We start from the raw sequence: 16,931 nt of genomic DNA on the forward strand, positions 1-16,931 counted from the left end.
TGTTGAATATATATTTAATTCAGAGGTTATTGTTATCAGAACAAAGATGAAATATTATAGAGAATTAAGAAAAATATATTAAACCACCAAAATGATCAAGAGCCTAGAGGCAATGGTTTCAAAGAGAGATTAACCAAACTGAATAGATGCATTTCAGAGAAGAAAAGTCTGTCATAGTGAAGCAAAGCAAGGGGAAGACATGTCTTGGCCAATGAAACTGATCTATTACATTGTGGATGGGCACAATACAACATAAAACCAGTACATTTATGTTTATGTATGTCAGCAAATACATCCAGGGATTGTGAAGCTCCAGGAGAGGACATATCATCATTATTGCAGATCAAAGATGGATTAATTTTGGCAATCAAAACATAACTCCTTTGGCTTTAAAATGGTATTACAGTGAAATCTCCCAACTCCCTTTGGGTCATCACAGAAGAAAAAAATATGTCTTGCTAACAAGTGCTCAGCACAGCAGCAGGATGCCAGAGGACTAACTTGAAGAGAAGTGAAATATCACACTAATCCTCTCCAGGCATTTTGCTGAACAGTATCCAGAGTTTTCAGTATAGAGGGCTTGTTTGTTTGTTTGTTTGTTTGTTTGTTTTTGTCTTCCTCTCGTAACTGATATGTCTATACTTGTCTATAATTGTTTCTTAAACAAAACATCAAGTGATGCATTTACTTACAAGCAACAATGTTTATATATCGATTCTTATTCTTGTTGTCAGGGTGATTAGAGCTGTCTGATGTAATACCTAGATCTACAGTACAGCTCTGGATTTCCTGAAAAAAATGTGCATCGTACTTTAATAAGCATTAAGGTATATAAAATTTCTTAAAATACAGTAAGTCAGCAAGAAAAAAACCACAACCTTATACCCAGTCATCTATGATATTTTACAACTACTTCATTGCTAGAAAAAAATGCAGTGAAATAATTCCTTACCTGATAAAACTCTTTCAGTGTCTAATGAGGGAATGGATGCAAAAAAAAGTAAAAAAAATCAAATTCCACAGCACAGAACAAATGGATAAAAGAGTTTATATAAATTACAGTTATTATATGGAAGACAATTATGGTCATGCAATATATATCTCCATACTAACAACAAAGCTGAATATTTTGATGTAACTCTTAAAAGACACAAGAAGCAATTTTCCTGTTAAAATATTGGTATCTGCTTTCCTATCTTTAGATTTAACATTAGACCTTATGCCTGTGAAAGCTACATACATGAGCAACATCTCTGACGTTATGTCTACATATTTAACTGTTCATAGGATTTCTTATTGGTCCTTATAACTGCATTAGTTTCTCTGTTGAACCCTTTTGCTCTCTTTGTATTCAGTTGTGAAGCCGTCACTGGAACATGGCAGCATGCCACTCAGAAAACTTCATGGGATGGCAGTACAACCCTCTGTCTGACAGCGTTTTCTCAATGAATCCAATCTTTTTATGAAGATTGCCTGCAGGAGACAGGCTTGAGAAGACAGGCAGAAAGTTTATAAATTATTATTTCTTTGATTATGTTAACTGACAGGAAACTCAAGCATTTATAAGGCCAACATTGGAAATGAGTTGTCATGACTAAAAGTACTATAATATTACCCAACACTTTCTAGCATTTATTTCAATATTAATTATCTTCACCTTCAGCTATTTAAATATATATATGAAGAGTGGTTACCAGTCTGAAAATTATATTTTAAATATGAGTTTTTTTATAGTAACATACCTAAAAAACTCAACCACCCCGTGCACTCATCTCCAAATATATGCTGACTGTAATGTCTAGATTTAAATTCTTCTGTATTTTCTGTGTTATTTATCAGTAGAGAAAAGGCCAGGAGACTAATTCTGGGGTAGCTGGTAATCCAAAAAGGATCTCCAAGAAATGATGATACTGATTTTTTTGTTCTAATTAAAACAAGAATGAAAAAATGTAGATGGTGTATGCTCAATGAGGAACTTGGTATTTGGTATGACCTATGTGGTATTTGGATCACTGCAGTAATTTAGGAAAAGAAGATCATGAACAATGTGATTTCTTCATTGGTTTTCTCACTAGCACTAAAGGACATTGTTACCATTGCATTTACACACAGTCTTTCAACATTTGCTTTTATTAGCAGCTGGTCTATGTGGAGCCCATTTCTGTCAGTGCATATGCACATGCTTAATGTAACATATAAACAAGCACTGGACATTCACAAGTATTTACAAATTCAGCCCAACAATTGGATGGATATTCTGAATGTTTAATGAATTAGAGAAGAAATATTTATGAATAAAGTTAGGTGAACCACATCGAGTTTTTGGTCTATTGGGTAACAACACATCAAATGGGGAAACAGAAGCAATACCCAAATACGCAAAACTATGAATTTCTTTACTTTCAATATTGTTTTTGCAGCAGGAATATTAAAATAGTTTTAAATTAATAGAGATCAATTAAAAAAATGCTTCCATCACAACTCTTTGATTTATTAGAGAACACTTGTCAAGAGCTTTAATAGCACAACTTTAATTACGGTTTATAATGTTTTATACTGTTTCTTTGATAAGTGACTTAAATTAGAACTTATCTATCTTTAAATGACTTGTAATGCATATGAATGTGAAAAACAATGAAGTTTTGCATGAATTAATTACATATGGTGATAGTAACATTATATGATGACAATATGGTTCAAAGTTTTGAAATATATGACACGAACCATATATTGTATGAAAGTAATTGTAAAGCTTTCACTACCACATATGAAGACTCTACATTAGCTCCCCTGTTAATCAGGAGTCTTGTCACGTGTATTCATTATTACTTCCATATTTTTTTCTTTGTAAATGGAACAAGTAAATGTATGTAGCTTCTGCAAAATTCAATTGGCATTAGTGCTGGAAAAGCTTTAAATCTACATCTATATCCGTTAAACCATATAGAATACATTATTTTTGCACAGATTATTCACATAACTATTTAGTGTTTTATCACAGCAATGAACATCCCTGTCTGCATCCCAGTCCTGCTAGCTTTTGTAAATCTCCCTAGCCTCTAGGTGTGAACAGTCATTCCTGGGCTTACAAAACTCATATTTAAATGTGTTTATGAAATTGGTCCCCAAGTCAGAAAAAATGCCATTTTTTTTTCCCCCAGGCACTTAAACTTAACATTATCTGTATGTGCTAAGAAAGATGACATCATAGAGCCATACCTCAAATTCTTCAGAAAAACCATTACTTGCATGTAAATCTGCAACATGTTTTGGAAAATGCTTTATTGGAATTGCTCCAACATCATCTTAGAGGTGGGAAAAGACAAAAAATATATTTATGAAGAATAAAAAGCCAGAGTAACATATAAAGAAGTTCATATGTAGGCAATCCACACAACATCCTGAAATAAAATTTTGGCATGAACCTTGGATATACAGCTTCCCATAGAAATAAAAACACTGTTAACATTTCTAAAACCATTCTCAAACACTTATACATTTCTAAATGGCTGTTCTGAGGGAAGATAGGGAAAATGCTCAGCTAGGTCTTGCTCTGGCTTTAAGCTCCCAAAATAAAGGTGCTGATTCTGCAAATGCTGAGCTTGCGTGAAGAGCTCTCAGTTGACTCAACTTGACTGAAAAGTGAAGGGGAACTGGCAGGTTTAGCAGTTTGTTAAAAGATGTTCAAACAGAGAAGGTAGGACCAGAATTCTGAATAATACTGGTAAAGAAAGAATGATCAGGCAGAGGAGTCTGGATGCCTTATGTTGATCAGTGTTGCACTGGGACTCTGATACAGTACACGAACTAGCCATGTTGTTCCTAACCTACTAAATTAACGCAGCATTATGTGAGTAGTATAATTTTAACTGATGTGTTGCATGTTTGCATTAGCATCCAAAGGAAACAACAACCAGTTCAAATTTTTTACTGCATGTGAGTTTTTCCAGCAGGAATTTTCCCCCATTCTACCCATGATTCTATGATTACCTATTGATATAATTTTATGTCTGATCCTGGAGTATTGACTGCAAATTCTTACATCAGGCTTCATACTTCATGTTGTAAGTGAAAGATTTAAGATTTTCTGAATACCCACAAATGAAACATCTACATTTTCAACCAACAAATGTGACTCATGTTACTCATGGGTCAAAATACTGAGTCTGAATTTTTCATCAGATGTTTATACTTCAGTACATCTCCTTCTTTCTTCATACAAATACAGAAAAACACTCATGTAGAACATTCATTAGGGATCATGTTGAAAACCTTTGGGACCTTTAATCTATTCTTTCCTGCAAATATGCTAGGTAAACAAAGTCATCTGTTCTGTTAATTACCTGTTAAAGGACAACATTATTTTAGCTAGCTTTGGCTCTGAAGAATACCAATTTTGTTTATTTATTTATTTATTGGAACATCTTTCATGGATTAAAAATATGTTTATTTCACAATATGTAAGTCCAGCACTGTTTCATATGAGGAAGAAACATCAAAAACATTGATCGAAGACTTGATATTTACATCAACAGATGTTTAGCAGTTGGGCCACCTAATAATTTTAGCTTTCGGTTACCAAGAATTTGTTGATTTGTATTGAGATCCATCTGGTCTTCTACTTACGTGAATGGATCTGCATACAAAAAGTGAATTTATCCAGTCAAGCCTAAGAGAAGCTGAACAAATGTGTAACACTATCTTCACACTTCAGAGATGAAACCTGGCATAAAGTGTTTATTCTAATCATATGCAAACACAAAACCAGAAGGGAAGGTGGATGACCCTAAGAGTGAGGACAGAAAGGGAGAAAGAGATCTCAGGCTTGGTGTTATTACTATTTTATTTCCTGGACAGTGTTAATCTCCTAATTCAATAAATTCTGACTTCAGGAGTATAGTAGGTATCCCTTGAAGCTAACTGAATGTTGATATCAGCTCCTAATATTGCTCTTTCACTCATTTGTGCTTAATAGATCTTTGAATTATACTGTGAAGTGCCAAGGCATTTTTTCAGAATAACTGCAGATCTCCAATTTTTGCCAATGAAACTCCACAAAAGGAAAACTTAATATAAAACAAGATCTGTGGAGTGTGCTTTTAGACATAGTTATAATAAAAAAAATAAGTCTATAAATAAGCAGTTACAAAATGCTCTTCCTGGTCTACGTTCTTTGCCAATATTATATGACAGTTAGTCTCAATTGTAAAATTACACTGCTGAAACATGTGTGATAGAAAACACAAAACCTGCTCACTTGACATCTGTTGTACACAAAATAAAGCAAAAATGTTTTTTTTTTTCAGTGCTGGAGTTTTCTCCATAGAATATTTTACATATCTGTTAGTCACTTAAAAAAACACTTTTCTCTTTAATATTTATCAGTATTTCAGAAGTAAAATGTCCAGCATCAAAACACATATTTTAAGCACTCAAATAACTGTAAGTGCAATTCTGTCTTATGACAATGGAAAACACTGTCTCCCTGAGGTGAGCTGGTCAGGAAAAATTGCAAGAAAATTATACAGTTGTACTGCAATACAGTTAATGATAGAGAATAAGAGCTGAAATTTCCTGTAATGATTGCCACTTGACATTCACATATAATGACATGTTTTCTGAAATCAAGCTACATGCCTGCCTATTAACCATTTAGAAAAAGGTTATCTGTCTCCTAACAATAGCAATCAATGCAAGAGGCATTTAAAGATGCCTACAATTCAGTGACAACAGAGCCTAGTGTCTGGGGTTTATTTAATTAAATGTGTTTACTAGTTATCTACACAAGGGCTGATTCTCCTTCCCTTACTCATTCCGAGGGTAACCATTCCCCTGCATAACTGCAAAATTTGCAAAAGTATTCTTTGTGGAATAAGGTATATTTTTCTCATTTGTGAAAAAGTGACTTGGGGTCTGCTGCAGAATTAATCTATTTAACTCACTTTTTATTCTACCCAGTCTGAAAGAGCAAGAAGGGCTGCATGTGCTCCTCTGATACACTTTGAGGAGAGAAAAAAAAGCTTCTCCAAAAAACTATAGTGGATATGGAAAGAGAAAGTGCTGATTATATTCAGTACTTGCTATCATTTTTAAGAGAGGTTCACAGAGAATTTTACTGGTAAAAAACATGCCAATAAAATATATCAATTAGAGTTAAAGGAAACATTGCAATTGTTAATGAAATGCAGATAGATGAGGCATATCTGGATCACACAGGTAAAAAGTAAAGGTTGTGTTGTATACATAGGTGATCTATTAAAGGAAGACATGCAGCAGAGTGTGTTGCTGGGGTAATCCTCTGCTTTGTGACAGTAAACTAGAGCTGCTTAGCGTAGCTCAAATGTGGGTGACACTGGCTAGAAGACACAGCATCTCCCTGTGACTGCTCTGTAAGGTGAGGATATTTCTCATCTGTGCTACAGGAAAGAATACTAGCAACACTAATCTCTGCCTCCACCAAGTGCACCTGTGTTCATTAGTACAAGTGGGTACAAGTGAAGAATTCACAGAGACACATACATGGCAGCACCTTCCAATAGTTAACACCAATCCACAGGACAGTTGACAAAAAATACCTGAGACTGGGAAGACTGGAGCTGGGGGAGCAGAAATCACTCGAGGTGATGTATTATCTTCTAAATAAAAGTGAGCAGTCTGGAAACATTTCCTAGAGGAGAAGAAACATAAATATTGCAAACACAAAACATTGCCTAAAACCTTTTGGAATTCTGGCATCATTTAGTCAAGATACAGAATCATGGTTTTGAAAAACAGTTCTCATGGAGTGTCAAATGTAACTGTTATTATATAAATATTCCCCCAATATACCCCAAATTATGTATACAGCTTGAAGATACTTCATTAACTCAACACAATATGTAGTTCATGCATCTTTACCTATACAAGAGGCAGAAGATAGAGCAGACATCAGACATAGTGAAAGCTGAAAGAGGAACTCTGCATCAGGAGCTACTGTAGATGCTGCACAACAACTTCAAGTATAAAAAATGCCATTGTCTTCCTTGCTTATCCAAATTTGCACACATAATTACCATTCTCTTTCATGTGATTATGCTAGCCTGAAGATGGAGCAATGTATGAGATCAGCTCTGGTAATTCATCGATAGAGCCAACTGCAGACATGGAAATGCAGTCGGAGGCAACACGATTCGTAGCAGACATAATGGAAGCTCTGGGCTACTGTGACTTTGTTAAACTATTTTTTCATAATGTTGTTGTCACAACTCTGAGGGACACCTTAACCAAGGAGGACTTCCTGAAGTTGACAGACAAATGCAGGGGAATTTATGACTCCAGGAGATGCTAGCTTTGTTGAAAAACACTGAAGAATGAATACAAATGGAATCAACCTTTGCTACGACCCACAATGTTATTTGTATCTGTGCTGTAATCCAGATGTGAGGATAATAAGAATAGCATCTGTTAAAAGTCTGAGCTATTCAAGGGACTGAATAACCAACTCCTGCTGTAAGCATTGCAAAGCCTCCTTAATTAAAAAATCTCCATATGATTAGACATGCTAATAACAATCTTTACTCTGGGTCACTTAATCTATTTGAAATATTATTCAATAATCATTAAATTTAAAAAGAAATATGTGCATCAGGGAAATATTAATCTCACTTTGTATTTACAAGATTCTACTTTTTGAAAGCTGTTGGCTGGAGCTATTGTATGATCTTTTTCTATTTTCTGTACTCACTGCTATTTTAAATTCTAATTTGGCATTGTTCCTGTAAATGAGTATCACTGCACTAATAGAACTCCTCATATAATTGTTATAATCACACAGAAGTTTTGAGTCTTCTTTGAGTAATAGATAGGGAATATCTGGATGCTGTCATTCTTTCCATAACCATTCATGTAGATCATAAAGATTTTGGTAACCTTATTTCAACTAAGACTCTGGGAAACATGCACATACTCATGGAATGTGCTGGGAATTTTCTGTCTTTGTATACAATATAAATTCTATTAAAACACAAGAAAAAAGTAGAGAGCTACATAAGAAGAGAATCGTGGCATGCAAAATAGTTTACATGACAATTAAATTTGGAGTCTGACTAGAATCGCCTAAAAGCACATTTGTGATGGCCACTGAAGTGCTTGTGATTTTCCATGACATGCCTGGAGTAAGACTACCCATTATGTACTTAACTTTACTTAGAAATGGCAATTTTGGCTGTAGATCAAGAACATATTCAGGATGGGCTTGGAAACACCTTTCTAATTTTTAAACTGGCTCTTACATTTGCACCCCATGGAGCTAGTGGCTGCCGAAGTGAGAGAGGCTCTCAATGCTAGCATAGTACTCGAGTCAGTCTCAGACCTGTGTGCAAAATGACTGTGGGAGGCAGGAATATCAAAGTACTTCAAGTCACTAAACACTTTTGGAAATCTGGTACTGTCTGCTGGGCACTGAGAAAGCTGGTGTTCGATGTTTATTAAAAATAGCATCAACCAACCAAACATGCCAACCAGCTAAAGGACTAAAACCCAAAAATTGTCCTCCCCCTTATGCTTACAGCTTATGAACAATGATCATACATGAACTTTATGGAGTAATGCTGAAGAGATTTGGCATCTCTTTGCCTGAGAAATTATTGAACTAAACAGAATTTAATTAGCATAATGGTTTTCACATCTAAAGCAGTGATTAAAATGTCCTCATAATATGCTATCCAATCACTATCCTTCACTGAGCCACTGTATCTTTAATCTCTAACAAGTTAATTGTGGCTGAAAATAAATTACACCCTTAGCACATTTGGGAGACAAATTCATAGCAGTTGACTTAACCTGCAATAAGACTCATAAATAGGCGCTCCATCTGCTTCTGCATCAGCAGTGAAAGCCTTTATGACTAAACCTAATGTTAATAACCATGTCTCGTTAATTATTACTTGTTGTTAATGAAAAAAGTGACGACTATTTCAAACTTCCAGACAAAGGTCCCATCACTCAATGCTAACCTGATTATTTAATTTACACCTTTCATCACAGCATTTAGATCTTCAACCTAAAACTGTAATTTGTAATTTAGACACTGCACTTCTTCGAACACACACTTTATATCTGAGATAGTGCTAAAACATTGAATTAATTAGAGTGTCTGTATCTGTACAGGAAGCCATGAAGCAGCAGCTCTTTGGTTTAACAGGAGAGATGCTAGATCTGAGTGAATGTTTCAGTGTGAACTGCTTGGAAGAAGACTGCATCTGAGACTGCAGATGACTTCATTTTTTTGGCATGTGGGCTTCTGGACCTTAGGTGAGGGTGTGTGCTGCCTACTTCACCCCTGGACAGGGAGGGTGTGTAGGGTGCTCACTGCTTGTTTAGGCCAAGGAAGGAGCTGAACTTCTAAAGAAAGGCATCTGGGACTGGATGGGTCCACACACCCACTGCTCACCCAAAATGGTCTTAGGGGCATGGTTACTTCTTTCTCTAAGAATGTCAGGGCCTTTTGTTCTCACAGGGTATCTGTCAATGGGTATTCTCAAATACTTATTAGAATTTATTTTTAAATGGTTCTAATTGTTTGAAGATCTGGTGGATCCAAAGGATATTTAAATGGTTTCTCAGTGAATCGAGTGATTCCGATGATGCCATTTTTAAATGGGCCCAATTCATTTTAAAGGCTTGTCAGCTGAAATTTTATTTTTCAAATTATATTAACGCTTTTATTTATGATTTGATGTTGCACAGTTGAGCATCCATTCTCTTTCATGGATGGGTGAATACGACCTTTGTAAGTTTAAATCTGTTTTTAATGTTTCCACATATGCAAACTTAACTATCCCTACAGAGGGTTCTCAACTCTTTTTCCAAAAACTGAACATGGGATTCAAGGCATCGGTTCAAATGATAGATAAGAAAATGAACATTCTTTGGTAGCTGTGTTTCAGAGATACAGGATAGAAGAGGAAAGTTAAAATGTAAATGATTGCTCAGGAAGTTGCCTGTCTTTGGGCTGGCAATTTCTGAAGCACTGCTGTCATGCAGCTTCTAGGAGGCTTCATGACAGCCAGCTGATATTCAGTATCTCTAAAGATAAAAATGTAGCTGGAACTGCATTAACAGTTCACTGTTCACATTATTAGAGCTAGTCTCTTACTGAGATTCATATGTGTTTGTTGAAAAAGAATATTGAATGGTACAATTCCCACTGACATCTATTACCATTTTACTGTTTTCTAAGCTCTTCTTATGTTAACCATTATAAAAACTGATTTGCACAAATAGACTGACATTTTTTCCTATAAATCATTTAATCAGGTTCATTTTCATTGATCAATACTACGAAATGTTCCAAAAGATTACATATACACATAAATTTCCAGTATATGTCAGCACAGAGAAACTTTCAGTTTGAGTCACCTTAATAGATAAGGTTAATTCAACAAAATGGGAATGATAAAGCTATCCAGAAATGAGGAAAACAGAGTGTGGAGATTCAAATATCCATGCTGCATAGTGTGCAAGGACTCAATCAAGTAGATAGGTACCAAGAGGGGTAGATAGACTTTAGGTTTGGGTGGAAAATTCTCTCCAGAGTTATCAAAAAAAGGTGACCTGGAAGAGAAGGCCATTAAACAGGCAAAAGATTCTCCTTATTTATTCCACTGTAATCTTAATCATTCTGGAGAAATGAAAGGAGAATGACATTGCTTGGAAACTGCATGAATTACAAAAAGTTTGATGCAGAATACTATAATAATTCAAAACTGTGCATTTCCCTACTGGCATTTAGATATTCTTTAGACAGTGTTATCATTAAAGTTTTTATCACTGTCAGAGAAATGAGTATTTTATCACAGAAAGATTGAAATTCTGCCTAATGAGATAGTGAAGAGATTGGGGAATTTTCTCAAGTGCTGATTAACAATTTCATGTAAAAAACAAAAACAACAAATAAAACAAAACCCAAACAACAGATGGTACAGAATTATTTTACTGATACATGTCATTTGAGTGAAGAACAAAATAATTTTATTTTTTATTTTTTATTTTTTAACCTTGAAAGGCTGGAATTTGATGCTCTTGGTAGGCTCTATTTGCTTTTTTATTTTTTTTAAAGGTTATACCTTTTCTACATGCAAATCAGGAGCTGATGGTGACACTGTTCAATCAAATATCCAGCCAGATTATAAGACATTTTTTTTTTTCTTCAGAACACTTTTGCCAAAAGAATATAGAATACCTTCTTGCAAACCTAAGCTTTTTAATTAACTTTACTGGCTCCTATAAAAGAGAAATAAGTAAAAAATACACTATAGAAAGAAATACTGACCGCTTACATAAATTATTTCAAAATCAGCTAAGCCTAACCATAAAAATGCTTATAGCTACATAGCAATAAAGTTAATGTTATGATTAAGATTTTTCACACTTTAAAAAGAGATGAGGGTCTTGGCACCATTGAAAGAGGGCCACAAAATCCTACCCACAATACATACTATTTGTGTTCCATTCCTCTGAAACAAGAAACATGTTACTAGTGTTATCATAAAGCCCAAGAAAATTTTCTCAAGGATTAACAAAAAAAGAGCTCCATATTTTATTTTGTAGTACACAAGAAATACAGGAAAGATTAAATTCAGCTTCAAGAAGATATTACTGCTAACGGGATTTTTGCTTTATTTTGAAAGACCTATGTTACAGAATTGTTCATTCCCAGAGAAAGAATACGAAATGAACACAATGTTATTTGACAAAAACAAGCCTGTAACACATGTAGGATTACTAAAACTGCACTGTACAATCTGGGTCTTAAAATGGTTGGTGTTCCCTGGCAAATTGAACAGATTTGAAATAATATTTAGGCTCAAGGTTGAAACCATTCAGAAGATGAGTATAAATGTTCATGTTGTGTAACATGAAAGACAGGAAAAGGTTCTCAATATAAAAGTAGTTAGCTGGAAATGCTGTGATGGAGAATATAATTATCCAACTAGACATAAACCAAGAAATGAGTTGTGCAATTCTTCCTGTAATTAACTGTTTCTTTGAAAAGAAGAATAAATCTTTCTGACATTCCCTGTTTAAAAGTGTCTTTAAGGCTGGCTGACTTGTTAGCATGCTTTCCTGGAATGAAGGAAGCTCCAACTCAATTTTTTAAGCCTAGTCCATTGAGGGTGGATGTATTCTGTCCACATGCTGGACATGGCCTGCTGGACATATAGAAAACCAGAGTCAGGAGACGAGAAGCAAAGTCAGAGAGCACAATCCTGACACCATAGCCTAAGGGTTACAGTAGTCCGGAGTTGAGAGAGGGCAGTCTAGGGTTTAGTTCCTGGTTCTTCACCACTTTCATATGCTTTAGATTAAGCAGGATTGGGTAGGGGATAGAAAAAGAAGAAACAAGCTCTGGAATCTTTTGTGAGATGTTTGATCCTACCTCCCCCCTTGTTTGTACAGCTCCTGGAAGATCAAGGTCCTGTTCCTTGCTGCTAGATTATGTGTTAGTACTACACAAGCAGTGAAGGGATCAGGTCCCTAGCAATCACAAATCAGCAGGAGTCTCCAAGACAAGACATTTTTGTAACTTATATTTATCACTTCTGGTCCATGACATTTCCTTCTTGGCAAGCCACATTCTCAGGAAAGGGTTAGGGTTGTACATGGATTTTGAAAGCCTGTGACAGCCCTCCCTGCCCCTAGGAAGAATCTCTGGCTTTATCTGCAGCCAACGAAGAAGAGTCAAATGCTTGAGCATTGCCACATACTGTCACATTGCTAACAAGATTCCTGGTATGCTTGTAGCTTAGGCCAACTTGCATTACTCCACACAATGCTTGACACAGTTTGGGGTTAGACCTAGAGACCATCCCTGGTAGGTGATCTGAATGCATCCACCTTATTTTTCCCCCAGTGAAAGAAGAGACTTGGCTGTACAGAAGTAACCTGTGCCATGCCAGCTGGCCACAGGACTGGAGAAAAATTCTGGTCCACCTTGTTTCACAGAATAGACACAGTCTTTTGCCCTCAGTGGTTATCTTTTCTGGATTTCTTGTATATCTATCACTTCTCTTTAGCCTAACCGTTTTTTTTCTTATTATCAATTTATCAAGTCACAGAGAAACATGTCCATGAGGGAACCTGAGCAAATGTGCACATAGGAAACATCTTGAATCACTGAACATGATAAAAGCTACCCAGAAGTGATTTTAAAATATTTACAAGCTATCCCATTTCTATCTTGCATACAATGCCAGCTACAGCATGCTCCTACATTCCTTTATCAATTACTTATTCATATGGTCCTGTTGAGGACCATAGATTCTTGTCTTAAATTGATAACTACACTTTTTAACAGTTATACAATGGGGAACATAGGAAAAAAACCCATGCCATGCTCTTTATTTTTCTTCTTCCTCCTGTTCTTCTCAGTGCTCTGTTAACTCACTTGGTTTCTAGGGATTAATAATCAAAATAATTGTTAACTAAAATCTCTCAATATGAAAATAATGTATTTGCAATGGTTTAACACTCTGCAACCAGAAAGAATTGTAATTGAGCATTTTGGAAAGAAATCACCTTGTTACTTTAAGTCACTGCAGCTCTATTCATTGCTCACTTTGGGAGTAATACAAAGACACAGAGAGACAAGATCCAGTCTCCCTCCAGTAAAACTGCTCAGTAATGTCTATCACAGTTTTCAAATCAGAGCTCTTTAAAACTGGAAAAAAAGTAAAACAACAAAACAACAACAAAAAACAACTTACCTCCAGTATATGAGAATACCCACAAGAATCACTAGACAGATAAAAGTCAGGGCTGATACGACCACAAGTGGTATAACTGTCTTCTTCTCTGATTCCAGACTCTCAGCTAGACCGATACGAGACTCATGGCTACTATTACTTGCCTCTGCAGTCAGAGAAAATTGAAACAGTTCATGTTTAAATTCTGAAAAATGCACAGCATGAGTGAACGTGTCTTATAATGAGCCTACTTAATATCACTTACCTCTTTTTTTTTTTTTTTTTAACTACGCACTGCAGATAATGTATACATTTGCAAACCAGCTTACAGAAAATAAGCAGACAGAGGGCAAAGCAAAGTGTTCAAGCTTTTGTGACTCAGCCTTCCAGCAGTGGAGACTTCTCTTTGTAAAAAATAGCAGATTGTTGTTAAAATATAGGAGAAGAAAGTTTTTTATTTTCATCTGTTTATTAGCTGAAAGTCAAATGAGTTAAGGATCTGAATATATAAAGAACACTTTGGTATTAAACTGTTACTCACGTATTGCAAATCATTTCTCTTTGACTAATAACTTTTTTTTTTTTTTACAATAGAAAATCTCTACATGATTTCTCAATTGCACTTAAGACTTCTGTATTTTAATATGATGTCCATTTAGTAACCTGCCTTATAGACATGTTAAAAAAATCCTGCTTCCTTTGAATTCAATTGCAGTATTCTTGTACTGGAACAAGAATTAAATTTCCTACCTCCATCTTTACAGGGAACCCAATTATTGTTTAGATATTGTCTAGATTTCATGTATCTGTCAGCCTTGTAAAGTTGGATGACCAAAATATCTGGACAAGGAATCTACATTTAGATTAAAATTATGTATTTTATAAGCTAATTAAAATAAGAGAACATAAAGGTGGATGAGACCAATCCTGTAGTCTTTACCATGGTCATCCCTCTAAAAGTAAGCACTTAATTTAGACGGAAAATGACTGATTCTTTTAAATCTGTGCAGCTTACTGTGCACTTATCTGTGCACTTATCTGTGATGATTATGTGAGTTAAAACTCAGAAATAATGGCTTTCATACTTTTTAGAATTAAACTAATTTTCTAGATTTTCTAAGACAATTACATGTTTTTTGCTTTTGTGAACAGTTCTAATTCAGTGAATGTTCTGTATGGGAGCAAAATTTTGCTGTCTAGAAATCAGCTGCCCTCCACTGGGATTTCAAGACCAATTCTACATGAATAAAAAGCTTTCAGTCAAAGGGGAGGAGAGAATGGAGTTAGATCTGAAAAAAATACTGACAAAAAAGCCTATGTCCTAAATAGGATGTCAAAAAACAGCTTCATACAGTCCAAATTTCCAGGCAGCTCTTCGCTTGTGTTTTCTTGAGTTTTGTAGCTTTCTATACAAAGATGTCTAGGCTTCAATCTTGCAGATATCTCCTTGGTTTTAGTTCAAAGTGTTCAAACATTTAAATTATTCACTACTTTTTAAATCCTCAATGTATAAAGTGATTGCAGGCAAAAGTTGCTTTTGAAAGTTTGTCCTCCAGTTTCTGGTGAGTAGACTAAAATCAGTATTTCCTATTGATTTCAGTGGAAACTACATATATGTATGAGAGATCAGAATACAACCCCTTTGAAGCATTCACACTTGCTTATCCCATTCTGGAGTAATTCATAGGGTGAGACCCAGACTCATCTGTGTGAGGACAGGGTTCCTTCAAACTGCATGACCAAATTCTGTCCTCCTATGTGGAATTCCTATTCTCCTATGTGGAATGAAGAGCAGCAGTCTCCTGCAACAAGGAGGTTCTTGCCCATTTGGCCATCACTCCAATGACGGTGGCTGAAAAGGCAGTCTCGTCTGTAGCAGATTTCTTGCTCCCTAATAATTGACATGCTTGGATTATACACATTATTCTTCAAACTAATTTATCTTATGTTTTTCCAATTGATGTTGAAAAGTTTAGAAAGCCACAGTGGTCTCATGGAGAAAGTCCTAGTTCTGAAGAAATGTGAATATGAATCAACTACAAAGAGTGGGAAAAATTTAAATGACAGTTTTTCTGTAATAGTCAAAACAAGAAGATATAATTTTTGCTGAATTCACTGTAATGTGTACAAAACTTCTCAGGTATATTTGATTTACTAGAGACCATGTTAGACATGCCCGCATTTATTTTTCAGGTTTTAAAAGACTATACTGGCATGATTTATTAGAAAAAAATAATGTATATGAAAAAACACTGTATAGTATCTTTCAATAATATCTAGAAAACAAAATTTAAGGCTATTGTACTACTATTTTATTCTTATATAGTCTTTTTTGAATTACTCTTAGTAATAGTTCAAGCTCGTTGTTAATTAACAATGACACCCATTACATAAACTATAAATCTCGTATGGTAACATTCATTTGTATTTGCAATAGAACTTTTGAAATATTAATGTTCTTTTGCTTATATAAAAAAAAAAAAGTAATTGAGCCATGTGGTAACCACTTACCTACTGAATGACACCTTCTACTTATTGATTCAGTTTTATGATGCCTACCTTGTTAGGACTAATAATAATTTCAGCATGTTTTTAATGTTATTTCAATACTTTTTTTTTTTATTATTATTATTCTGTTTTTCACATTATATTAGCCCCAACTATACAGAGTGTCAATTTGCCACCTTTTTGTATTAGTATTCTGTTGTTCATGAGTAATGTCATCTCATGTGATTTTGCTGCGTATTTGTAGAACTGGGCCTAAAATTTCATATACTTTGCAGAGCCCATTCCTTAGTGGATTTAGCTGGATGATACTGCCCTCTACAGATGCTGTGAATGCTTAAGTTCAATTTATTTTCTAAAATAAACGGTTCTTTTTTTTTTTTTTTTTGTTCTCCTCCTTCCCCCACCAAATCATAGACATTTTTTCTGACTTTACTCTCGCATTTTCAGCACTCTAACAAGAGGCAATACAAATTATGTGTCTGAATAGTTCAAGTATTCAACAACACATTTTTAAAAATACAGGAAATGCTTTATATTCATGCAGTTCTTATCTATGTGAGGTGCAGTTTTGCCTGCTGATCTTATCAGACACAGTTCACAAAAACTCTCACTGACTTCAGTTAGGACTAATTAGGAAAATGACACTAAATGTATAAAAAAAAAGTACAGAAGAACCTGGCTCTATTGTTTTGGAATTGC

At 35.0% G+C, this 16,931-nt stretch overlaps 1 protein-coding gene across 11 annotated transcripts in view; it reads right to left on the reverse strand.

Annotated features, from left to right (window-relative positions):
* The window catches only part of PTPRZ1 (protein tyrosine phosphatase receptor type Z1), a 139,995-nt gene that overhangs the window by 17,543 nt on the left and 105,521 nt on the right, over positions 1-16,931 (reverse strand). For 7 of the 11 annotated variants that reach the window (XM_083831003.1, XM_083831011.1, XM_083831009.1 and 4 more), the window contains 5 exons: positions 13,746-13,890; positions 6,576-6,667; positions 3,220-3,305; positions 953-973; positions 693-789 (listed from right to left, as the gene is read on the reverse strand). In XM_083831003.1, coding sequence (XP_083687129.1) covers positions 693-789; positions 953-973; positions 3,220-3,305; positions 6,576-6,667; positions 13,746-13,890 — 441 coding nt within the window. The remainder of the gene's footprint in view (positions 1-692; positions 790-952; positions 974-3,219; positions 3,306-6,575; positions 6,668-13,745; positions 13,891-16,931) is intronic. The other 4 variants (XM_083831002.1, XM_083831010.1, XM_083831007.1 and 1 more) reach the window with 1 other exon arrangement.

The sequence above is a fragment of the Anser anser genome (assembly GCF_964211835.1).
Source record: "Anser anser genome assembly, chromosome: 1".
NCBI classification, from domain to species: domain Eukaryota; kingdom Metazoa; phylum Chordata; class Aves; order Anseriformes; family Anatidae; genus Anser; species Anser anser.